Source organism: Phalacrocorax aristotelis, chromosome 7 (genome assembly GCF_949628215.1).
Source record: "Phalacrocorax aristotelis chromosome 7, bGulAri2.1, whole genome shotgun sequence".
Lineage (NCBI taxonomy): Eukaryota > Metazoa > Chordata > Aves > Suliformes > Phalacrocoracidae > Phalacrocorax > Phalacrocorax aristotelis.
Window position 1 is genome coordinate 10,420,487 of NC_134282.1, and position 26,085 is coordinate 10,446,571.

The 26,085-nt window shown below is 47.4% G+C and overlaps 2 protein-coding genes and 1 long non-coding RNA gene across 3 annotated transcripts; 1 reads left to right on the top strand and 2 right to left on the bottom strand.

The window, feature by feature from the left end:
* Positions 1–743: 743 nt before the first annotated feature.
* LOC142059724 (uncharacterized) lies at positions 744–2,578 on the bottom strand. Its single transcript, XR_012661498.1, has 2 exons — positions 2,133–2,578; positions 744–1,024 (listed from the first exon to the last, which is right to left on the bottom strand). It is a non-coding gene; the product is annotated as an uncharacterized LOC142059724 (long non-coding RNA).
* Positions 2,450–17,549, top strand: ERICH6 (glutamate rich 6). Its single transcript, XM_075098668.1, has 12 exons — positions 2,450–2,898; positions 3,017–3,123; positions 5,269–5,315; positions 5,418–5,534; positions 8,252–8,353; positions 8,431–8,588; positions 9,597–9,664; positions 10,513–10,670; positions 10,818–10,903; positions 12,162–12,314; positions 12,590–12,821; positions 13,300–17,549. The coding sequence occupies exons 1-12, from the start codon at positions 2,846–2,848 to the stop codon at positions 13,561–13,563; spliced, it is 1,545 nt and encodes a 514-aa protein (XP_074954769.1). The 5' UTR covers positions 2,450–2,845; the 3' UTR covers positions 13,564–17,549.
* Positions 17,177–26,042, bottom strand: SELENOT (selenoprotein T). Its single transcript, XM_075098670.1, has 6 exons — positions 25,802–26,042; positions 24,214–24,324; positions 22,907–23,033; positions 21,339–21,426; positions 19,743–19,894; positions 17,177–17,912 (listed from the first exon to the last, which is right to left on the bottom strand). Exons 1-5 carry the CDS (start codon positions 25,957–25,959, stop codon positions 19,770–19,772), a joined length of 609 nt encoding a protein of 202 aa, XP_074954771.1. The 5' UTR covers positions 25,960–26,042; the 3' UTR covers positions 17,177–17,912; positions 19,743–19,769.
* Positions 26,043–26,085: the final 43 nt, after the last annotated feature.

Sequence of the window (26,085 nt, forward strand, 5' to 3'; positions counted from 1 at the left end):
TGTAAGAGGCAATGAGCTGTGAGGCGATACAGTCCGCTGAGTTATTCATCGGTAAGAAGCCTCACAATAGTGGAAAACTACATGTAAAGTGACAGATGAAGCTTGGTGTGAATAAATATAATACATAGGGAGGAAAAACAGTCCTAACTGCATCCCTCCAGGGGAGAGCTCGTGGGAGTTATGACAGAGTCCTATGCAAACAGAACCCAGTGCCAGGTAGAAGTCCCCAGAAAAGTGCCCAAAAGAATGACATGGGCTGCATCAGCAAAGAGAAGCTTGTTCCAGCCTGGAGAATTTAGAAGTAACCACGATAAAAAAACCTCCCAAGGAATTACTCTAATCTTTTCATATCCAGTTCCTATAAAGAGCCTACATTTGATCTGGTTTACACTGTGCTGGCAGAACTCCAGTGGCATCAGCAGAGCAAACTAATTCACTCCTGCTTAAGCAGGATCAAAGTCAAGCTCTGGCTCTGACAGGCGTTAACACCTGTGCTTTCAGCAGAACTTGTTAAGCAAGAATTCCTAAGGATTTGATTCATTTTCCCATATTTCAGCAACATTCAAAATGGAAGATAGTTTTTCTTACTGACAGTTGGGACATAAGAGCCTTTTTGTGTAACATGAAACTCTGAAGCATGTCTTTGATTATAGCAGGATGAATGAAATTAATTATGCCAGTGTTGCCTGTAACCCCCATTAGATAAGTTAACATACATTATTTCATTTGGTCTTTCTACACCATTCAGTTCTGAAGGAACGGCAAAGATTTATTATATCTCACAACAAAAAAAAACCAACACCCAGCATCTTTTCTGACTGAAACTGAATTTAGGGTAAAGAATACTTCAGCTGGTACTGCCAGAAAGTGATGTGCTTCCTCTTCGTATCAGTGAATGGACAGGACAGATTCATTCCAGCACTTATCAAAGTGTTTCAGGTTTTCTTCCGTATGCCGCTGGTGTGAATTCCCGAGGGTGATGTCCAAGGGCCAGAGGCAGGAGAGGCTTTCAGGGCACCAGCACCTTCCAGGGGAAGTGGCAGCACATTAGTAAATGTGTGAAAGTTCCTCAGAATGTTCGGGAAAAAGTTACTGAGGCCAGCCTGGTTTTCTTAACAAAACTCCTGATCAACAACCAAGCGACCCGACTTTGAAATGGACGGTGAAACACACCAGGAGAAAACCCTGCCCAGGAGTGGGCAGCAGCAAGGGAGCTGCAGCAGGCAGACCTCCCTGCTGCGGGGAGCTCTCCCACTGCCCCGCCAGGCTACGGCAAACAGCGTGTGCCCAGCAGCCCCGCTCAGCTCTGCTCCAACACCACCTGGGAGCACTTAACTGCAGGCGGCTATAGGAGCGACTGAGACTTGTGCCTATGAAGCAGTTTTTCTGTTGAGCTGCTACACTATATTTTTGACAGTTTTCCCTAAAAACAATTTCTACTTTAAACACAAAGAAAAATGCAAAAACTCCCAGGGATGAATTTATAGCAAGGGCACAGCACAACTCGAGTGGCTCCCGCCTGCAGCCGTGCCAGTGTCGGGCCGTGTGCCGTTCGGGCAGGTGCTCACCTCCACCTGTGCCACAGCACTGGCAGCACCACAGCCAGACGCAAAAGCCGTGGCAAAAGTGGGTTCTCCACCAACCGGCCATGGAAGCAATCTCCCAGGACCCCAATGCTACAGGGACCTATCAGCACCAACGCCAGCTGAGCGGCATGTCCAAACGCTGCACTAATATCACTGGCTGCACCTCAACGTATTCTTTCCATTTTTTTAAAATGAGTAAGACTTACTTATTTTGTTGTAGAACTCACGTACTTGTAAAACCACTGCAAATTCTTATACAAAGCCTAGATAACGTAGCACGTATGTGTTGCCTTAAGGTGAATCTAAAGCCTGTGTTTGCAAATGATGTATCTGAAGAAAATTGCTTTCTTTTGGTCTCCAAGCTGTAAGTGCAAATTCCTTGGAGGGATTGAACAGCACCTAGTCCTACAGGAGACATCAGCAACAGATCTGTAACAAGCATACGACACAAACGTAAGAAATCTGTATAGGCAGGTGTTTCAGGTGCAGCCAGGAGTTCATGTCCGAACAGACCAATCACACCAGGTTTTGTAACCAGTGTTTCACCTTCAACCCAGCTCCCGCTTCACGCAAACGGCTGCAGCTCAGCTCCGGCGGCTCATCAAGCTCGGCGCAGCGGGCGTGCAGGAGCTGCTGACGGGGAGGACGAGACCGACAGCTTGCTCGGCCTGCAGCCAGCAGGAGCGCAGCACCTCCACCGACCGCCACGGGCTCCCGCAGCTTCCGCACGGCTTTGGGCACCCTCTCCTCCCTTGGAGGGCCCTTTCGGCTTTCCTCGCCTGGCCGCAGGCTCCCGGCGCGGCTGTCCCGCCAGCGGCCTCTGCCCCGCCGCACGCCAGGTGCGGCTCTACCCGCCACGGCGGGCGGGGAGGGAAGGGGCCGCACAGGCCGCACTCCCTGGCTGTGCGAGGCGCCCGCCGCCCGCAACCCGGCACCGGCCCAGCCGCTCCCGCTCCTCAAGCGGAGCCGCCGCCCCGGCAGCCCCCGCGCCCGCCGCGTCGCCCTGGAGACCGCCGGGCCCGGGCCCTGACGGAGCGGAGCGGGGCCGCGCGCACGCCGCCCTCGGCTCCCTGAGGAGAGCCCGGGGAGGCCCGAGGTAAGGCCAGGCGCGGCTCCCTGCCCTCCTGAGCCCCGCTCCAGGCATTCCACGAACCGGCCCCTTCACCCGAAAAACTGCGGGAAGAAAAGCGGCGGCGGGACCGAGCGGCGGGCTGCTGCCACCCAGGTGGAAAGGCGCCTTCCGACCACCCTGGGGTAGGATGCAACCGCGGCAGCAAAACTGGGGCCGAGCCCCGCTTACTACATCTAAAGCGTTCGTATTTTTAATTACGTGCATTTGGAAAAGGCTCATTTATTAGTACAATAGGCAAGGGCAGCTGCTTCGAAGTCATTGCGTATGACTAATAAGTGGGTTTGTGTCTTAAATTAAGGGAAATGGAGACGTCGGGCAACGTCGAACCCACTGCGACACAGAAGCTGCCAGGAATTTCGGCATCGATGCAGACAGAAGCTAGCTGGCTTCATGAGCACGCCCACAGTAAGAAACAGTTTTGTTCAAGAAAGAGGTTGCTCACTTGTATTGTCTTTCACTCAGGATGCCTCGTACCCCAGTGCCTTTTGTAGAACATGTGTAAGTTTGCAGTTTCCCAGAGATGCTTTTGCAAACTGACAGCAGACCCGGGGGCAGCCCCCAGGAATCCCCCTCTGTGGGCCCCTCATTAGCCTCACCGCAAAGCTGCTTCTAAAAGAACCTCTGGGTCCCCGTTAAGCATGCAGGAGTGCTCTTCCAGCCAGCAGGCGTAGGAGTGCTAAGCAGATGGCAGAAATAGCGTATTATATTCCTGTGAGAGGTACTGGCAAAGCCTCTAAGGAGAGCTGAAAATGTATCAACCTTTTTTTTCCTCCTGCTCAGCTGAGTCATCCCAGCATGTGACCAAGTAAACAGCTCCTTTGCTTGCTCACTGAAGTACAGCATTGTACCTTGGCACAGGGAGTATTAGTGGTAGGTGCTGCCTTATCCCATCACTTTTGGGCACCACATCAAACAGCATTTGTGTTTCATTTCCAATGCCAGGCAGCCCTCCTCTGTAGGAGAACGTCTCCCGCATCTCACATCCCTCTGAGAGCAGGAGGAGTGATCTGGGCCACAAAACACAGCACACCAGCTGAAAGTACTGGGGAAAGCTGCGTGCAGATCCATCCGATAGAAAGGGGGTATGCACAGACCATGACAGATAATGTGTTTGCAGGAGAAAACCATTGCAGGCTTTGTACTTTAGGTGGAGCTTCAGAGTCCTTGGGATGACTGTCACTATAACAATCGAAGTACAGAATAAGGGAACTTGTGCCAGCAGTAAATCATCTACCTGGGTTTGGATGCAGCAGCGGTAGATAGAGGTGATACAGAAGCTGCAAAGCCCATTAGAGAGGGCAGAGTACAAATGTGGAGCACCCACCTGCCCTGGGCACTGTGTGCTAGGTACCAGGCTTCCCTACGTCCCTCGGTGCCCCAGTGCACCCAGAGCCGTGCCCCAGCTGCACAGCTCTGCTGGTGCACTTTGCACTCCCTGAAGTCACTTCTTCTCAGGTGGGGTTTATGTGTCACTCTTTGTGACACAGCTTGATTGCAAAGGGTGATAACTACACATCTTTGAACCAGAATTTAAAAAAACAAAGTTCAAGCAAACAAGCAGCCACATCATTCAGCCTTCTAAAAGTATAAGTGAATCCCATAGCATTGCTTTCTGCTTTTCCTCCTGTGCTGTTGCATTCACTTCCAGACACGTTCCTGAGCTGTGGTTCCCATTGCAGGCCTGGGAGCTGGGTGTTGACCTGGAGCTGTTGATTTTCACCCCATCCTTTTTGCATACACGTTCTGGTTTTTTCATACTTTCCAAAGAGAAGGACTTAGAAAGGATTTGGTATTTCAGCCTGCCCAGAGTTTCATCTGGTGGGGTATTTTCCAGAAAGCAGGACAAGCTTCCTTAGGAGGACAAGACAAATTGTGTGGCAACAAGGGAAACTGAAATTCAAGAACTAGGAATGTGTTGAGTTTGCCTGAAGGGGAGGCTATGGCAGCTGGCGTGCCGGCCACGTCAATATTCAAACAGAAGGTGATGTATATGGGACAGCACACAGTTGTGCACATGAGGTGGCTGTATGTCCACTAAGAGGGAACCTGTGGCTGCTGAGGACAGCGATAGACATCCAGTCATCTGAGACGTTTTCTGTTGCCCCAAAGGCCAAAAAACCCTTCGTTACACTTGCGCAGCATGGACTGCACTTGGAAATGAGAAAAAAATTAATCTCTACAGCTCTTTCTTAGGACGTGAAGCTGGAAATGCTTTAGCGGATAATGCAATATATATTAGTGCTACAAGTCACTGACCCTAAGCAATAAGCCACCTCCATGACTTCAGTGGGATGGTTTGGTAAAGCCCTGATCAAACGTCAGTGCCCAGTTCAGTCCCTTGGGCATTTGGGAAGGGTTACACGCAGATCCACAGCCACCCTTCTGAAAGCGTAGGACCAAGCCTGGCAAGATGATCTCGGGCAGCCAACGTGGTTAGTAAGAAAAGGCTGGCATGCTGAAAACGGACCAAAATAAATAAGTCTAGGAGATAAGCTTTCTGAGAACACAACACTGCTGTTCAGTAATTCTCATTATCACTATTACTTGCAGCCCTGTCGGAAGAGTTCAGCAGCTTAGATATTTTGTGTGACATGGAGGTAAGGACTCACCCAGGTTGCATATATACTTTTTATCCTTAATAGTTTTACCCCTGAACAAAAGTATGACTCCACATTGCTTTTGGTATTTTCCACTTTGAGTTCAAAGAAGATTTTGTGAAGCTGTTCAAGAATTCTTTGCGTACCCTGCCCTCCGTTGGCCTCCCTACCCTCCTGGCCTACAGACCCGAATCATCACGAGGAAACATACAGATTGAGGTGGGTCAGTGGTGGGTGTTCCCTTCTATGTGACTTGGTTTTTTTATTTTGATTCCTGTGATTCCCATGTAGGAAAAATAAAAATAATGCCCTTTGCCAAGCCAGTGCAGGAGTTCCTTTATGAAACGGTTTTTCTTTTGCGATGCTGTTGAAACAATGCTTGTTGTGCACACCTAAGCAGGAAGAGGCCATGCAACTCCTCTCCCCACTGCTGCATCCTACGTTGAGAATTTCCTAACAGAAGATTTTGCCCTTTGGCTAAAACAGAAATATAAAATTTATATAAGTACTAGGTATACAGCCATAGAATCATAGAATTGTTAGGTTGGAAAAGACTTCTAAGATCACCGAGTCCAACCGTTAACCTCGCACTGCCAAGCCCACCCCTAAACCACGTCCCCAAGCACCACATCTACATGTCTTTTAAATACCTCCAGGGAAGGCGACTCAACCACTTCCCTGGGCAGCCTGGTCCAGTGCTTGACAACCCTTTTGGTGAAGAAATTTTTCCTAATATCCAACCTAAACCACCCCTGGCACAACTTGAGGCTGTTTACTCTTGTGCTATTTCTTGTTTCTTGGGAGAAGAGACCTACACCCTCCTTTCAGGTAGTTGTAGAGCGTGAGAAGGTCTCCCCTCAGCCTCCTTTTCTCCAGACTCAAGAACCCCAGCTCCCTCAGCTGCTCCCCATCAGACTTGTTCTGCAGACCCTTCACCAGCTCCATTGCCCTTCTCTGGACACGCTCCAGCACCTCAGTGTCCTTCTTGTACTGAGGGGCCCAAAACTGAACACAACATTCGAGGTGCGGCCTCACCAGTGCCAAGCACAGGGGCACCATCCCTGCCGGCCACACTATTCCTGATACAAGCCAGGATGCTCTTGGCCTTCTTGGCCACCTGGGCACACTGCTGGCTCATGCTCAGCGGGCTGTCAGCCAGCACCCCCAGGGCCTTCTCTGCTGGGCAGCTCTCCAGCCACTCCTCCCCAAGGCTGTAGCGTTGCATGGGGTTGTTGTGACCCAGGTGCAGGTCCCAGCACTAGACCTTGTTAAACCTCATACAATTGTCCTCGGCCCATTGATCCAGCCTATCCAAGGCCCTCTGCAGAGCCTTCCTACCCTTGAGCAGATCAACACTCCTGCACAACCTGGTGTCATCTGCAAACTTACTGAGGGCACACTTGATCCCCTCATCCAGATCATTGATAAAGATATTAAACACAGCTGGCCCCGACACTGAGCCCCGGGGAACACAGCTTGTGACTAGCTGCCAGCTGGGACTAACTCCATTCACCACCACTCTTTGGGCCTGGCCATCCAGCCAGGTTTTTACCCACCAAAGAGTACACCCGTCTAAGCCACGAGCAGCCTGTTTCTGCAGGAGAATGCTGTGGGAAGTGGTGTCAAAAACTCTACTAAAGTCTAGGTGGACAACATAGAATCATTAAGGTTGGGAAAGACCTCTGGAATCATCAAATCCAACTGCCAACCCAACACCCCCAGGCCTCCTAAACCGTGCCCTGAAGTGCCACATCCACATGTTTTTTGAACACCTCCAGGGACAGCGACTCTACCACCTCTCTGGGCAGCCTGTTCCAATGCCTGGTCAGGCACTGGAACATCCACAGTCTTTCCCACATCCACTAAGTGTGTCACCTTATCATAGAAGGAGATCAAGTTAGTCAGCAGGACCTGCCTTTCATAAACCCATGCTTACTGGGCCTGATGGCCTGGTTCTCCTGTACATGCTATGTGATGGCACTCAGAGTGATCTGCTCCATGAAGAAAAGTCAAAGAATACAAGCAGGGCATAGAGTTCTCTGTAATCCTTAGCAGAGTAAAGTCATCAGAGTTAATCATAGGCATGAGGTGGGGAACAAGGGAATTTCCAGAAACCACACTCCAGAGAAGCCAATTATTTCAAATTAATATGTTCAGAAATGAATTTGAATGAAAGTGCTAAACACATAGTGCAGTAAATGAGGCATAAGTGAAGCACACCAGCTAAGTGGCCTGGAGCAAGTACCCTTCACCCCTTGCTGCTGTGGCTGGATAGCTGCTGTGTCTCCAGGGAGCACTGAGCTACATGTGCTGCCCTTGGGAGTAGAGGTGTTAGACACAAAATTCAGCAGTATGCTCTTGGCAGCTGCATCTTCTATACCTCAGTGTTTTCCATAAATAGATATTTCTTTCTGACTATCTAGTATCCATCCTAAAAATATATCCTGCAGCAACCCTGATTTGCATCTGGTCAAATATGCTCAGCTCTTTTGTCGACAAATCTGCTGGTTGTTCCTCATGAAATTCCTCACAGATTTTCCCATGATCAGGGAGCTTTTTCTCTCCAAAGCCCCAAGCAATGTATTTGAAAAGGTTAATGCATCAGAGTACTCAACTATAGCATTCTGCTGTACCTCTGAAGCCTTGCCTTGGAAGGAATGGGTCTCAGTTACTGCAGTCATTCCATTTCTTGGAGTTTTTTTATTCATTTATTTACTACAGATTTGCTTTTCTTTTTGGTGGTTTCCTGTACCTAGTGTTTTGAGTTAAATCCTTCCAAGATATCACAGACACATATCTGTTTTAACAGCTCTTACAGCCTTTATTACATTGCGTTTTGAGCAGATCTCTCTTTTTCTCTGAGGTGAAATGAGGATTTGCATGGTGATACCCTGTTTCTGCCCTCCTCCTGCTCTCTCTCCCCACCTCCATTTCAGACAGAGGAGGACTGTGCTCCAAGGTGCGAGTACTGTGGCAGCCTGCTGAAGCTGTTCCCTTCCTTCGAAGATGCTTACCCACCGTCACAGGATTATGAATCAGTAAGTTGGTGGGAAAGATTAGCAGAGGTTTGCTGTGGAAAGGCCCGCTCATGTGGCACTGGTCTTCTGCCTTTCAGAAATTCTGCTGCGAGCGTAATAGAGATCTCTACGAGTTCATTGTAAATGAGAGGAAGAACCACGAAGGCACCTGGAACGTTCCCATTGCTGTCAGCCCCCATGAATCCCACAGCACCGAAGCTGACAGGCTGCTGTCCAAGGAGAGAGCATACCAGAGGTACCGTGAAATAGCCACAGGGAGAACTGGGGATCAGGTCTGTGTAAGGAACAACAGGCAACTCCGGAGCAAAAAGAAGCGTTAAGAAAGTGAAACTGCAGCGAGGGGGAATGAAAGAAGAAAAAAAATTTCCTTTAGGCAACACAAATTCATATTCTATCTGCACCCTTTTGGCTTTTCTCAGGCTGCATTAGAAGGTAGTGAGGTATGTGCTAAGTTAAGCATTAATTCTGGTGCTGACAGACATAATATCTAGAGGCAGGTAGAGGCAAAAATGTAACTGCAGCTGTGGGAGGGATAATATTTGGGTCTAGCTTTTACCTGAGGTGCTGAAACAAAGCTTGAATTTTTGTTTCTCTATTTTGCTGCATAAACTGTGACATGCATTTGGATTCCAATTTCCAGAGTCACGGGAACTCTGCAAGTTTGACTTCTCCCGGACTATTTAGCAGGAGGCCCAAAGCTTATACAAATATCTAAGCCTATGGCATAGGCTTAAAGAAAAGTAAATCAGCATACCTGGAAGTAAACTGTTAGTTGCCATGAAGATCCTTTGCAGTCTGATGGTGCGGGTACCTCATATTATGTACAGAACATAAATCAAAGCCATTGTCAGTCACTATCAAATTTATAGGAAGCTAGATAAGAAAAATAGTGAAAAATATTCTGGGAGATTAGCCGTTTCCTTGATCTCGTGGGCAGCTCTCCTCTTTTGCATGAAGTCTTGATGCAAAATCTGTTACGATGTTTAGCTCTGCTGTCAGTAGAGCTGATGCCGTTGCAAGAGTCTGTTCACTGAAATCTCTGTATGGGAGCAATTCCTTTTTGCTGAGATATTACTATTTTGGTGATATTCCGTTGCTTCTAACTGTTATTTGCAATTACACAAGTGGAGAGAAAAACAGGTTCAGAAACTTGTATTCCTACAGCAAGCATATCCAGTACTTCTACTTCTAGCTTTCAGAACAGGATATATAAAATGTATCTCAGAACGCTTTCATTTTCCAGGCAGCAGGAGAGACAAATGGCCAGGCAGTTAGCTTTCCTGGGAGCAGAGCCGACGAGTGTAGCTGAATGTGAGTTTGCATTTCCTTACATATTTATTTGTGGTTTTTTATTACAACGAGTTCAATGGAATTGCTGGTCTCTAATGCCCTCTAATTGAACAGGAGGATTTATACAGCGACATTAGTTCATTGTAAAGCGTGCGATCCCATTAAATTAGATATTGCCATATTAAATAACCCCTCACATGAAAAAAAACAAAAACAGTTACATTCCCATTGCAGAGAGGATCTCCTTGCTGTGACTTTCCATATTTATATCTGAACATTTTAGCTGAGATGCAGAGAAATTGACCTTAGAGAATAATAAATTGGCAAAACCAAGCCCCTGGAAGGTAGGAATTACCAGAATTAGGGTGATCAACATTTTGCTTAATCCTTGCCACTAATTCCTGGCCCAGGCTGTGGATGACTGAGCAGCCCTTTGGATCCAGCTATAAAATCAAAAGCATTTTGACTAAGAACAGATGAACTAGATTTACAATACAGGCATATTTTCACAGAGGATGGCAGGGCACTGAGGCTTTTGTAGCACTGAGGATTTCAGATCATCGGTTCCCCAGAGGATGGAGCCATGAATACTATCCCTCAAAAGTCATTCTTTGCTCACACAGATATGTATATATACATAGTTGAAAAACCTACATTTTTTTCATAATCCTGTTCTCTGAAATAGCTGAACACTTTGGACTGTTCTTGTTAGATAGAAAGCACTCTGAGACAGATTCCCAGGATGGAGCACTTTAGCCAGAAATTCCCCCTCCCCCAAGTTACAGCCTCCCTGCAGAGCTGCCAGGCAGCCCTGACATCAGTGCTGCCAGCCCTACCCAAGGCACACAAACCCTCCCTTTGCTCTCTAGGTTCAAATCAAGCTGGCACAATTTCCTACCTGCTTTCTCAGGAGCCCCCATCACCAAAGGGCCGGACACTGGTGCCTGGTGAGAGAGCAGCAAAGCTTGAGGAGGAGCCTGTCTCCCACAGTATCACCTGCTGTGATTTTACCCCTGTGGGTGGAAAGGCAAGTAGCTGCTGCCTGATGGCAACAGGCTGCACCTTGGCTGCACCCACACTCCAGGGCAGCTGGAGCCTGGCACCCACTTGCCTTTAAAGGGTGGTTGGTGGAGGTCTGCTCTCATCCATTTTATTGTTTCTTTTCCAACATTAGGTAGTGAAGAATGAATTGTTGGAAAAACACTACAAGCATGGAGGGAAATTCCTTACTGTGCTTCCAGATGGAACATCGCAGATATTGTATCCTTTACAGGGTCATTTGCCTGCATTAATCCAGGATTGTAACTATAATTTTAAGTGTGTCCTAGTCTGCTTTATCACAGAATAATCTGGTCTGCTGCTCGCACTCACTTCCACAGTCCAAAAAAAAGCAGCAGTGAAAGAGCTTCTCTAGCTGTTGGGCTGAAGGTTTTTAGGACAGCTAGTAGCTTCCCTGAAGGATGGGCACTTGTGTCTTTACTATTCAGCTTAAGAAGTGCATTGGCCGGCGTTCAGACCCACTCCCAAAGGGTGCTGTTGGCCAAGGGGTCCCTGTGGCATGGGCTCTGAAAGTGCTCGGCCCCATCCTTCCCCCAGGGACAAGCAAGCTCAATGTTTCCCACCGGCACAGCACTGATGTTCCTGTCCTGCGGGAAGGAGTAAGAAGTGCAGACAAACTAAAATTACCAGTTTAACTAAGAGTACTGTTTGGAGAAATGAAAACATGGCAGTTTCACCAAAGGACCCCATAGCTTTCAGGCTGCCTTTGCTATCATTTAAGCCATAATATTTTAAGTCTCCCACTTTGTTTTTCCTTACTGTGGCTGACTTCTTTCTGACCTGGGGGTCTATGAAAGTGTAACTGAACTTTGCCACCAAAGCAAACAGGGGCTGGAGACGACTACTCTGTTCTGCCCTCCAGGCTGCCTTCATCCTAGGGATGCTGCCCGTCGCAGCGGTGTCAAATGGCAAAGTGCCATGAACGCGTGTGCTCACAGTAGCAAGTCTTGCTGGAGAGAAACCCCAGTGAGACACAAAATACCTGCTGTTTGGATGCATTCAAGTCAGACTTCAGGGGCAAGTCCTTTCTTCCCCCTAGTTGTTCAGTTTTTCCCCTGGGAGAATGCCTGCCCCTATTTTCTCTGCTCACGTGCAAGCTGAGTAATTTGATCATTTCACTTTACTAGGCTACTACAGTTGTAAGTGCTGTCCAAGAATGTGTCTTTAAAATAAATTCACTTAGCAGTTATGCCTGGGTTATTGGTTAGAAAATGACAAAAATGTGTTCTGTATCTCTAACCGCTCTTTTGTCAGTGTATACACAATACTTCAATGTAGGAGAAAAGCGTTGGCACCGTCCCAGGTAACACTGGCAGCACACCACCGTTCTGCCTTTAATACAGTGGTCTAGGTAATGCATCAATTTTTATACTCCAAAGTAGCACTCTGAAATATTTAGTATGTAGTAACAGACCAACCAGACAGGCAAAGGGGTTATGAACACCTTATCTGACAATAGCTATCCATCTGGAAATCTGGCAATCGTTGTTGTACGAGAGAAAAAACGGCTTATTTGCATAGTACAGGAAGACAAGCCAAATAACGCCGAAATACAAGCAGTATTTATGTCCAATGGCAGAAGTACTTGCTATTATCCAAATGGAGCTGTGTGGTATGTTCACGTTGGTCAGAGCAGTTTTGCTCTCCACTGCACATTTTAAACTTCAAAGGTCATAAAGGATATTTTTAATAGCATTCAAATTAAAAGGCAAATATAGCAGCTTGTGGGCCTTGTTTCAGGTGCCTCCTAGAAGAGCACAGCTACCCCAGCTGAGATGGGGGGTTAGATCCCAAACTAGCTGTGCCTCAGTCCCATCCCTCTGGGGAACGAGGGATATCAGCTGTGGGAGCTGCAGGGTGCAGAGCTTTGATTTTCCTCTCTTTTAGGATAAACATGAATATTCAGGGAGGGCAGTATTTGGACCAAGAGGGCAGCAGGGTGAGACGGTGGACATGGCCGAACAGCGTCATGTCATCAGGACCCCACATCCCGCTGGGCCCCATCTTCATCTCCCTGAACCGGCACATCGGGGTCAGGATCCTGGGCCAGGACAAGATCACTGTTTCCTTCCTCGCCATGGGACAACAAGCAAAATTCAACGTGGGAACAAAAGTGCAGGTATTTCTCAAGTGCACAGGTAGCTCCACACAAAGCCGCTCCCCACAGCGGGACCAAGGTGGCCAGGGAAGCTCCCACCTGTGGGAAAGTGCACTAGTCCCACGGTGGGTGCTCTGTGTGTTGTCCCACGGTCCTGCCCCTGAAAATAGCAAACAGTGGAGGCGTACCCATGCTCAGTTCCTGCGCAGCCAGGGGGCTCATCAGCTCCAGCAGTCCTGGCGTTCTGCAAGGGGCTGCAGAGTGTGGGAGGGACTCCCAGGCTGGTCCCCAGTGTCCCAGTTCCGAGGGTCAGCCTGGCTCTGATGTGGGGAGGAGAACCGTGATCCATGTGGGCAGGGTGCATGGCAGCTCCCTTCCTCCACGGGCTTCTGCCACAGCAGCAGGTTTGTCTGCTGGTGAGAGACCAAAGCCCCAAAGCCCCATCATCCTGTCCCACGCTGCTGTGGCTCTACTGACATCGTTTGCCTCCGCTCCCCAGGTCAACAACATCGGCCAGCTGCCTCCCCCCACCTGGCTGGGTGAAGATGAGCTCCTGCTGCTTGCCTTCAGGGTGAGGATCCTGCGGCTCTTCGACAGACTGCGTAGATGCTTAAGCTTTCCTTCTAATGAGCAATGGGACAAAATCAAGCCTCCAGCATACCTTACCACGCAGACTTTAAAGATCTTACAGCTTTGTACAACTTCTGACATAAGTGATGAGCTGCGCAGCTCCATCAGGGCAATAGTAAATGCTCAGGTGTGACCCACATTTGTGTGGTGTGAAGGCTAAACGAGCCATGTGAGATGCTCCAAGCTGCTGCAGTGCCTGCACGCACTCGGCAAGGTTTCCGCTGCAGCCCTGCACTGACATGGCACAGAGCAAAGGGCTGCCTGTGGCCATTCTGCACAGCCCCTCTCCTGGGGCCATGCCACACTGACGGGGTCTCCCAGCAGAAACCAGCCCAGGCTGACCAGTCGTTTCAGCCCGTGGATGTGGCACAAAGATAAAAGCAAGCACAGCTAAGGCGTAGCCTGTGGCAGGTGTACAGGGAGGAGGTGTTTGCTCAGAAGTCACCCACACAGGCACCGCTCTGCACAGCCAGCGCTCCTGCCAAGGACTTTGCACCAGCAGGATGCCCCGATTTCCCTGGCACGAGTGCTGGATGGCAGCTGCAGCCTGCTGCAGGTATGAGACACAGCAGTTCCCCATGCAGCAAGAGGGACAAAAGCCTACAATTTGTCCAAAGCAAAGGTCATGGTCTTGGTGACGTTCGTGCGGATGCTGGGGACAGAAGGCCATTAACACGGGCAGCAGACAGCGTGGATGAGCTGCGGCCTCTCGGCAGCAGCTCATAAAGGGTTGCTGCAGTGGGAAGGCTCTGCTGCATCGGGTGCCCTGTGTTTCCTTCCTGCCATGGATGCGGCGGCTGCGGGAACAGCACAGGCAGAGGTGGTGGGGCACAGACCCCCCGTGAAGCGGGTGCCTTGGGCTGGCCCCCACCCCGAGAAACGCCCCATCCCGGGAGAAGGGCGGTGGAGGGCACTGCTCCTGCTCGCTCACCCAGGCTTGCGCTGGCCTCATCGCAGGGGTGTCAGTGGGGTGCAGGGCCTTTGGGAAAGGGCAGACCACCACCAGCTCCCCTTCACCTCTCTGTGCCCAGGCGATTTCCGAGCTTTCCCCAGAGTCAGAGCAAGGGACCGTCCCCCCGCGCCACAGGGCCCAAGGCAGAGCGGTGTCCTGCTGCCGCATCGCCCAGCTCCCGCAAAACACAGACCTTTGCAGACTTGGCCACGGTGGCTTGGGTGAAAATCTTTGATTAAAGATGCAAAATCTTCTAGATTCTCAATCTTCAGTTTAGAAAGGCAAAGATCACACCTGGGAGTTGATTTTGAGCTGTTGTGCCATTTTAATTCCAGTTTTTAGCAGGGTTACATCTCATTTATGCCAGCGCGAGATGAGACCCAAGGACAGACCTGTGCTGCCAACAGCTTATGTGTTACAGCCTGTTCTTCTGCACTCACAGTGGGAAACGCGAGCACTGTTTTTCCATCCTTCCCTAATCTGCACCCAGTTCGCAGCGATTCCACCACAACTGTATCATTTACCCTTGCACTGAACAAGCCAAGATCAACAAGCTTGAATTTGCCCCTCAGTATTATTATTTAATATCTGTTTTGCACAAGGATGAAATCAATCAGGTGTTCAAATAGGGCATTTTTAGATCAGTGGGTCTTTATAATGTCATTTTAAAACCACAAAGTAGCACTGTGCAGGAGAGAGCAAAAAGCTGCAATTTTAACACCAGGACTGTGGAGTAAGTGAATGTGGCCTCCCATGATCTCATCGCCCTTACTGGATGCAAGCCGTGGGACAGAAAAACAACCCACACAAAACACAGAACTGAGGCCTTGATATGCGGGACAGAAGGTCAGGGGCACAGCTGGAGCACCGGAGCAGGAGAGCGCGCTTATCTATGTTTATACCATATGTGGAGCTAGTGTGATAGAATACATTCAGAGGCAGAGAGAAGGGAAAAACACTAGCTCAGGAGGCAGACTATATCGAGGCTGCTCTCTTGTGAATAAACGGCTTTTTGGCTTTGCTTGTGCATGAATACGGAGTCCGTGTCATGAATCGCCACACAGAACAACACCTGGGCTTCCCGCTGCCCCCCCGCAATGCTGGGTGTCCGACGCTTCTCCACAAAAGAAGTGTTTCATAAGACAATTCAGGGAGGAGAAACCCTTTCAGGATTACTGAATACACAGAAAGCACAGAGCACACCCTGAGCCAAGTACTGCTGGAGGCTGGGAGGTGAGCAACGGGGGCTGTGAAGCAGTGTATGCTTGCCCCACGGTCTGTCCCCCTGGGCACTGCTGGAGACAGGTTTCCGGGCTCTGGTCACCCATGATCCAGAAGTGCCCAGCTGCACTTTAGCTAGGCATGAGGAAACACCAATTTCAGACTAGAACACGTTCTCCTGGTTAAAGCACCACAAATACTGAGTCATCAGCTGGTGCTTGGCAACCGGTTTACAGGCAGGGTGGCAGGTATCGCTGCCTTTAACGACCATCCAGGTTCTTTATTTTCATTTTATTGTTCCGTTTTTCCATTTGGAAGTGCTCTATGAACAGCGACCATGGGGCTTGGCCCAGCCCATAAAACCAAGTCTGCTCTGTGCACCCTACAACCCAGAGCAACTACAGACACAACCAAAACGCTGCACAGCCCATGCCCCTCAACAGAAAAAGCAGAGCCCTGTGCTCCAGGTGTGCTGAAGGGACATCAAAGGCTCCCACATACCTAACTGCAGCTCATCGATACACCATCTCGCTCAGGTGGAGGAGAAGGAACACTGGGGGACAGCAAGCAGGTCGTGGGCAAGTATCACTAACAGTGATAATGTGAACAGCTCACGGGGAGCCTTAGCCTGGCAACACATCTGTGCATTTATTTTTCTGTCTAATTTGCCTGAAGTGTATAATCAATGAGAAACTAAAACCCTATCCCCACTAAATTGTGGTTAACCTATTTCAGAAGAGAAGGCACAAATTAGCTGAAGAGACAATTTCATCACAGAGCCAAAGCACCCTCGAGGCCATTGCATGTTTAATGGTTGTGATGAACACTTTTGTAACAACTGGCATCGCCTTTTCCCTCAGCTGGGTGGACAGAGCTGTGGTTACCCCAAACATTTCTTACACCAGTCCCTAAAGCCTTTGACCCTAAAGGAGGGTCAAAGACAATTCTTATAAGCTCTAACAGCTGCCTTTGTCGCAGCTCTGCAGATTCCCTTCTCAACTGATTTACTGCCCCAACAGAGAAAATCTCCCTCCCTCACCTCCCCATCAGAGATAATTTTGGCAAGAAGGACCCAGAAAGTACTTTAGCTGCTTTTACAAGGGGTATGAAACACTGCCGCTTGGAGCGGGGAGGAAAAACAGAGCGGGAGGCAGGTGCTGCCAGGACGGAGCCTGGCGCCAGAGCTGCGGCTGCTCGGCCATCCAGCCCGGAGCACCGCAGTCAGGAGACACAACAGTGCAGAGGAACTGCGGACTGGAGGCTGCAGCCTGCAGCTCACACCAACTGGGGAAGCCAACCCGAGGAACATGCCCAGCCCCCGCAAGAAAACTGCATTTGAGACTTCAGTGTAACCCAGCGGGCTTCCCCCGCTACAACAGCGCCCCAACTCAAATCGCAGCCCAATTCTGGCAGGCGCACGGAGGAAAAGACAAAGCTCCGCACAGAACACGTTGGTCATCAGGGGCTTAGTCAAGACAAACACAAGGTTAATGACTTTGGAAAGTAGGCTTTTTATGCATTTTTTTTTCAATTGCAATTCTAAGAATATCCATCAGTGACTCAAGCAAGGTACTTCACACAGTAAACGAGAACTCTTTATTTAAATTAACTTTCTTAGTTTCTATTTAGGACAGTAGAAAGGCCCAGCTTCTCATCTCTTCAGAACGGCCACAGAGACACCTCATGAGCTGGCCAACACCATTTAAAGAGCAGTTGGTCTTAATTTTTACCGAAGTCACAAAACGATGTAACTACTCTGCATATAATTTTGTTTATATAATTTAGTATATAATGCACTGTTTAACTCTGCCATATATTTTGAAAAATATACAAACCTGCTTTAACCACATTAGCAATATTTGATAGACAGCTGTCAATTACTTAACAGTTTAGGACAATATCAGACACTCCTATAACTTCATTTTAAACTACAAAAAGAACATAAATTCATATAAAATAGAACAGATTAAACAAACTTCTTTCCCCCCGAGGAAAAATTAGATACCAACTCAATCTGCCATTGCGTGAAACATGAATATAAAATAAGTTACAATTAGTAATGCCTGCATTGTTGAGCTATGAACTGGTCGAATGAAATCTTAAAAAAACTATACAGTATTATTGCACTCCATGAATGTGCAGTATCTGGAAACACGCCAGCACTGAAAGAGGTCTTTCATTAAGTTTTTTTTCAGGAGGCACAACGTGGCTGCGAGAGAAGCATCCAGTCTGTACTAACAGCGTGCTGTCTTCAGTACAGGCCTTCATGGGTCTGAGCCACGCTGCCTTTGGAAATCACCACTTAATGCCTGGAAACAGAGACACAAGCGTTACAGTCGCCAACCACTCCTGCCCTAAATGAGCAAACCATCTCTGGCGCTGTCAGAACACAGCGCCGAGGCATGTTCTGTAAACTAGGGAGAGCAGTAGGCTATGTACCCTTCCGATTATAAAACCAGAATTACAAGCACTCTCTCCTGGGATGTCACGACTCTCGGTGAGAGCGCGCTACTATTATCTGATTTCAGGCAATTGCCTACAAGGCTACCATCGGAATGACATGACGTTAGCGTGAACTCAGATAAGGAGACATGACAGCACAAAGTCACTAAGTCTCTCCTAACCTGTAGTGTTACTCCCCACATGGATGGGAATACAACTGATCTTTTTTGGTTGCTGTTTTTCTAAACTCATGTCCCATTAAATAAAATTCTACATAAGAACAGTCTTAGTATACTTTTTAAGCTTGAAGTGACATCAATCTATTTCACAACAAAGAATGCTGCCTGAGACCCTCCAAATCCATACATAGGATGTCGGGCTTCAGCAAGCCCATCTGAAAAGTGCAGGAAACACCAAACTTTTTAATACTATTTTAAAAACTACAAACCAACTTATTTCATGATTAAGACAACTTTTGCTAAATTACTAGGACAATCGAGACTTAACTGGCCAAACAGGACATGCCTGCAGTAATCAGAAGTCAACTGTTTCTCATATTCCCTGCATAACGACTTTGCGGGAGCAATCTCTGAATTTTTCTTTTTTGTTCTCCCCACTTCAGGAAGCCACACGAGTTAGCAGAGGGAGAGATCGGTAGGACAAAAAAAGTGGGGTTCAAAGTCTCAGCTCTGAAGCAGTAACAAACAGCAAGGCAAGCCCTGGTTACAGAGCTTGTTTTCCTACACAGAGTGAGACTGCCTGCAGTGCTTTGACAGAGCTTAGGTTCCTCTGACTGCACACCTCAACATGCCGTGTTCTTGCAGAAGCCCAATGATCTTAAACAGAGCTCTGGAGGAAATCTGTGCAAGGTGTTTGAACAGAGCTGGGTCATTAGTTGCTACAGCCAGGCCCAACTGATCAGTTTAAGGTGGCGAGACGAGTTGCAAGATGTCAGTTGACAGAAATGGGGGCACAGGGCCTGTCACTTGAGAGCAAGGTGACTGCTGGCACGTAATGCCAAGAAACCAGCCTCCAACCAAAGCATTCTTTGGCCAAAACTGCACCACAGCTAAGCAATACTCTGCTTAAGTGGTCTCTGAAGTGTCAGTTGCCAATTTTTGCACCAAGATTTGTAGCACATCAGTGTTCTTATGAAGAATGGTACACTAAATGCTTTGAAAGCCATGAGTGACATAGGAACACGGAACTGTTTTTTTCATAAAATATAAAAGCATGGATTGTGAACCCTCTGCTCCTAACAGTCAAGGAATATTTGCCAAAGGTTAAAACAGTACAGCACACAGATGGGAGCAAGAAAATGTTCTGTTTTCCAGGGTCAGGCAATTCAGCTAGGTTACAAGTTACAGAGAAATCTCTGTAACTTAGCACATCGACTATTTTAAGGCACATAACGCAGTGTGTTTTCTGATCTCTGCATAATACAGTTCACTAACTTAAGGCCTGCACACAGTGACAAATTTTTTTGTGCCCAAAGGGATGACAGTTTCCAGTTTTGAAACAGGTAGAACAAACCCCAACCCAAAACCACCCACCAAAACAGTATCTGTGAAACAATCCATGTCAATTTACTGAAAGTCACTAGAACTGGTTCTCTTTTAAATGAACAATGTAAGATTACAACACTCAAACTGCGACATACGAGTCAACAGCCAGCTGGTGACTGGAAGAAGACTTACAAGAAGTTTCAGTGCTGATAGATGGGGCTATGATCGATGATGAGGCATTGACTCCATGTGCACATTGAGCTTCATTTCATTATCAAGAATTTGTACAAGCTGCTGCATGGAAGGAAGGTGGCCAGACTCTAGCTTAGACCACACTGGAACATCTACCACAAAAGACATGGAGGGGAGAAAAGCACATTGACAAAGTTAGAAAACATGTAGGGCTAGTTTAAACACAAAATTTAAAAAGATCTAGGAAGCTATGCAAGTTGGTACTATTTCGTGTTGAGAGAAATATCTGGATCTGGATCAACAATGCTTCAAACGCCTGGCTACGCTAGAACCCAGCCCAACTAGGAGAACAAAGAGTCTAATGCTTCCATTTACAAGTACATCACGTGGATTTACAGGTTCAAAATATCCACTGACATACCGTCTAAAAATAGATTAGTGGGCAGCAGAATAGCATACTGAGTTTTTAAACCACCGCTAAATCTTTGAAACTTGTGGGTCTCATTAGACTTCATCTCACTTCTGCCTCATGTCTAAGGCTGACCCTCAAAGGTTCTGCTTACCAAGATCTGGCTTGGAAGGTTCCACTCGAAGTAGCTGCAACCATTATTTTTTTCTCTCCCAGAAATATAAAAGACAGCATAGTCCATAAACACCTCAGTGCAGACACAACATTCCTTTCTGATGTTGACAAATAATTACTCCCTCCAATTTCCCTCACTGCTATAGCACTCCATGAACCCACACTGAAGAATACAATTGCTGTCCTCTATGTAAAACCAGAAACTTATAGAAGTCCAGATGTGACCGTTCACTCCTAGGAACGCTCTGCTGCCAATTCTTATCTGAGATTTAGGACTAGAAATGCATTGCATTCAACTACTTTGATGCAATACAGTCAGTCCTTAAAAGGTTCTGTGGTATATGGGTTGACTTTGCAACTACTATATTGGAATGCACCCTGCACAATCATAAATTGAGATTATAAAGTACAGAGCCAGATGACATTCTTGTACCTAGAGCTTGAAAAATACTGTAGTCCATCAAGCTTACATAATCTTTAAAGCCATAAAATTATTTGGACGCAAGAGGTCCAGACTCTTAACCTGAAAAATCATATTGCTGTCAGCTGGTACTGAAAATCTGGGAATAACGATGGATTCAAGAGGATTCCAAGGCTAAACCATATTAGAAAACAGGATAGGGAAAGCATCTAACTAATTAACCAGAGAGTGCACAGCCCTGTTTGATCCTTCCTTACTTAATGCACATCACATGCAAAGAAAGAACATAATACAGTTACTCCAAGTGACGAAACATTCCTCTAAATAAGTTTTTTACGTAGCTATTTCAAAATACCTGTTACTGACATCTGCATAAACTGCTTTACAAAACCTCTATGACTTTCATAATTTATTGTGATATATAATATCTGAAGTTTCAAAATGGACAGCAATTACCACATAGCATCAGATTTTGAAACACATCACGTCATATCATCGTCCCTTATTCTCCCAACACGACAGCTCTCACAAATCTGTGCACACACATGTAAGTAACAACACGATTCCCTTAAACAGAAAGTTCTCTGCTCACCATTCAAAGTTATTTCAAATGCACCTGTTGACATACACTGGTTCTCAATCATGTTGCTCAGGAAGAAGACCATCATACAAGCATAAACCTAGAAGAGAACAGAGAGAATCCCCGATACTTGAGCCGTGTGAGCCACTGCTTATTTTATTCACTCTTAATAAGCACTGGACATTTACAGGTGTCTTCAAATTCTCCTCTGCAACTTATCAAGTAATCTTCCAATTGCATAGACATATTCCTCTCATCCTCTTTTTAAAAAGATTGCGCACATTGCCTCCCCAAGACAGGTATCAAAATAGTTCTGCAACCACCCAAACTCTCAATCCTGATTCAAAGAAAGTTACACCTTCTCTCCCCTTTCCTCCACAAACCTACGCACATCTTAACAGCCAGTTTGCAGAAGCGCATGGCTACAATGGCGCTTGTAGGATGACAAGGGAACACGACTGCTCCTGCGTACTGCCTGTCATTTTCAGAGTAACACTTCAGATCAAAGAACCACAGGCCTAGACACAAACAGCAGAGCAAGTCAAATCGCATTTGTTCACAAGCACTGTCAACCCTCTAGTATTTCTTCAAGCTAATCATCTGGAATTTTCTGCGTGTATTGGTGCCTCAGGATGAAACGATGCAATCTTGAGCAACACAGCCATCTCGCTCCATTGCTGGCACCTTTATAATTCCCTTTTCATGCACAAGGGCACATTCACACAGGTTACTGCAACACCAAATTTAGCCCAGGAGATAGATAGTTGTTTACAACATCACAGATCAGATGTACTCCGGCCAGCCTAGTTCAGTAGGGTATTTGGCCCATTGAATTAAACAGAATATATTACAGCTTCTGTACATTCAAACTGACTGGTGACAAAGGCCCATGGCACCGGGAAGCTCAGTTTAAGGATCTGTGCACCAATACAATATATAAAGGTTAATAAACTTAAAAGTTGCTTTTGTTTAGTAAAATAAATCTGGAATAAAATTACTATAAATCAGAATACAACAACACTAGCTGTTAGCATCATGAGTACTGACTCACAGGGATATTCATCCCACCAGGCATAGACTGTCATGCCCGAGTATGTTCTGCAAAAACACCCACAAAATTTCAGCTTGTTTTTTCTAATTGCATGCCTAATCTGTTAGAAGTCTGATGAAAGCAACAACTGCAAAATTGGTATGAGACAACAGAAAAGGGAAGCTGTAATTTTAACACCAACGATACCGGCTTCAAACTCTACTCTCACACCCAAAAAAATGGATAAATATTTTATCATTTTTGTCCATAACACTAACATCAGCTGTCCCTCTGCAGCATCATCAGCTTGGACAGAGAGATGCTGAGAATCAAATCCAGGTCAATCAAAAACATGAAGCACTACTGTTAAGAATAATTATGCTACTGTAATATTCTCAAGTATATTTAGTTATAGACGCCTAAAGGTTCTGTTACGGCTGCAGTGTATGAAAGTTAAATCAGTAAGAATTGTGAAGTACTCCCAGAGCACTCTCTTGAAGTCATTCTAAAGCTGCTTTTTCAAAATAAAAGAAGAAAGGACGCTGTTTACCTTATTTTCTTGGCCCCACTGCCAGATGCTTGGAGCTTGCATGCCAAAGAAAGCAAATGGATCCTTGCCAACAATTATTAAGCCTATTAATACTAGTTTGAAGACAGACAGGAAGGATGCTATGTGCCTATCAAAAGACAACACATAAAAGTGACTTAGAAGGTTCACAGTTACTACTTCACCACTGTATAGCTATAGTTCACCTTGTTATAAGATTTTTGATAGGGTACAATCAAGTGTTTCAGAAGAAATACAAAACTTTTCAAGTAAGTTTACCTTGCTGTATAAAAAACAAACCAAAACAAAAAAACCCACACACACCCCCAAACACACAAAAAACCCCAAACAAATAAACCAAAAAAGCAACACGCATTAGCAAAAACACATGTCCTCAGAAGGATACCATTCCTGTACACCGTGCATGCAGGTTTATCTTTTTTCCTAAGCAGACCTCAAACAGAAATTTGCCTTCAACTTATACATGTCTAAACTGGATAATGCACTCAGTTTCTCAAAGGAGTTGTTCTGTATTATAGAGATACATTTAATTGACATGCGCTGCTTCCTCGTAAAGCATTTTCCCAGCAGATGCAGAAAAGTCTACAGTTTTTTGTAAGAATTAAACCTATAGCCAGAGAGCAAAATAACCCTGAGGTATTCAATCCCGCAGTATTCCTACCACTGTAACTGTTACAATAATTAGGTCAAGAAGTGGTTCAGAAGCCACGATAACTACAGCATCACTCTCTAGTGTGTACATAATGGTTTAAATAATAGGAATAATGCTATTTTCGTTTTGTCCTTTTCCAAGTTTCTTTTGGCTTCACCGCCCTGCCCTCCCCCTCCCCACCATAGTTAAGGACATCCTGGTAGTCTCTCTGATGAGGTTAGCTCTCCCGACTTAGGTATTAAAAATGAACTCCTCCCTCCTCTGTAACCATAACCTATTACAGAAACATGTCACTAAGTGCATGAGCCTGAGCAACAAATGTGAGTTTACATCCAGATACATCATGAAGAAAAGCTGGAAAAATTAACTGGGGGAAAAAAGTTAATTATGTAATTTATTTTAGATTGGAACACAACAGGCCTCATCTCTCAGATATCCAAACAGTAATTTGTATGGAAAACAAAGGTGGCTATCTGAAAGGAAAAGATAACCAAGCTTGGATGCAATCAAAATGGATCAAATCCCTTAAAATCCCATTTTCAATATTATTTAAGTGTAAATACACACATTCGCCACTCACCGTGCTGAGCCTACATATTCGAAAAACGGCAATTAGTACTGCCAGCCATTTGCTTACCTATATATAGGTTGAGGAAGGTAGTTCTCCCCTTCAATTCGGATGTCTGGGTACCGCTGGCTAATAACCCGCATGTACTCCTCAAACACCCGCCTGTAGCCTCAGGAGACACTAAACACAGACAAGGATTGTCACTGAAACTGCAGCGCTGTGTGTTCAAGTCACTGCTAAACTGGCAACACCAGTACTCACATTGTTCATAATCCACTCAGTTTAATACAAAACTAAACTTCTTCACATGAAACAAGAAAACTGATTTGCAGGAAAGTTACACCCCAAAACTCCTCACAGCTGGCTAGGCACTTGGTTTTACACAAATTTGTTCTCATGTACTAGCAGAGACACCATGCTTTGGTGAAGTCCATTCGGCAAGGAATTACTTGTTTTTCCCATGAAAAGCTGTTCAGTTAGAAAGTCAGCATATCACCTTGCTCTGCATCCACAAAAAAAAAAAGTTTCACACAATGCAGTTTTAATTCCTCACTAGTTAAATTTAACTCCTTCTGCGAGTGCCCACAGACAAGTCACATCCCTCCCAGTTATTTCTGCGAGGATGACCAGGTTAACTACAGAAGAGTTAAACATTACAGAGCTGTACTTTGGCTCACAACTCTACCAGCTGCCTCTGTAATAACTGAAATAAAAATTATCCACCCTCAGCTCACAGCCAAAGAAATCAAACAAGTGCTGTCTCCTGAGCACGTCTTTTGCGGTGCTTCACAGATCTGCGTGACGCAACCCGGGCCAGACTCTGCTCCAGGACCTGCAGCGAATATTCTTGAGGCACCCCGGAGCAGCGGTGGGTCGGTCTGTCCATCCCAGCAGGGCGAGCTCTGGTGGCGGCTGCAGCTCTGTCGGGCCTCCGAGCACGCCGAAAACATGGTGACAAGCGCTGAAAGCTTCCTTATTTTTTTTCTGCAAACAAACTACATGTGCTAGAACTACGTCACCCTTTCCTACTTCTGCTCGGTTTTGCTTTGAGCAGCTGATACCACCGGTAACGTTCTCAGAATGATATAAAGGTGCCTGATCTCCCTGATTGCGACTAATACAATAATTAAAAACGAAACAAAAAAAACCCCAAACCAGAAAACGTGCGTTACGGTCTTTGCTAAAAATACCAGCTCCTCCTAAACGCAATCCTAAATCGGTAAAATGCCGCACCATATATTAAAATAGCCTGAAAAGATCGTTTTTCTCGCGGGCAGCCGTTCCTCAGAGCCGCTTCCTCAGGCGCTGGCCGGTGAGCACCGGCGCCCGCCGAGGCCCGAGGCGCAAGGGCGGCCGCGGCCGGTCGAGCCCCGCGGCCCCTGGAGGCGAGGGGCCGCCCCCGCGGGACGCCGTTCCCAGCGCCCACCGGCCTCGCCCGCCGCCCCAGCCCCGCACGCCACCCCGGCTCCCGCCAGAGCGGGCCGGGCCGGGCCGGGCCAGGCGCTTCCCCACAGCGGGGAGAAGCGAGCGGAGCGGAGCCGAACGCGGCCCGTCCCGTCCCGGCCGCCGGTTCCCGCCGCGCTGAGGGGAGGAAGGCGGGGGGGGGGGGGGGGGGGGAAGGCCCGGCCGGCGCCGCCATCTTGCCGGGCGCCCTCACCAGATCTGGAACTTGAGCAGCGGCCCGGTGGCGTAGGCCATGCGCAGCTTCTTGGCCGGCAGGCCGCCCTGCTCCGCCGCGCCGCCGCCCGGCCCCGCCGCCAGCGCCACCAGCAGCAGCAGCGCCAGCAGCCGTCGCCCCGCCGCCGCCGCCCGCATCTCGCCGCCGCCGCCCGCAGCCGCCGCGGAAGCTCGCGAGCCGCCGCACCAAGGTCACGCGAGTGCCGCCCCGCTCCGCGCAGGCGCCGGCGGCCACGTGACGCCTGCCAGGCCCCGCCCCACCCG

Excerpts from the sequence above, each read along its gene's own strand:
- ERICH6 (XM_075098668.1), top strand. The coding sequence starts at position 2,846 with ATGCAACCGCGGCAGCAAAACTGGGGCCGAGCCCCGCTTACTACATCT. Across the intron at positions 2,899-3,016 it reads CCGCTTACTACATCTAAAGC|GGAAATGGAGACGTCGGGCA; the intron begins GTTCGTATTTTT and ends TCTTAAATTAAG. Across the intron at positions 9,665-10,512 it reads GCCGACGAGTGTAGCTGAAT|GTTCAAATCAAGCTGGCACA; the intron begins GTGAGTTTGCAT and ends TTTGCTCTCTAG.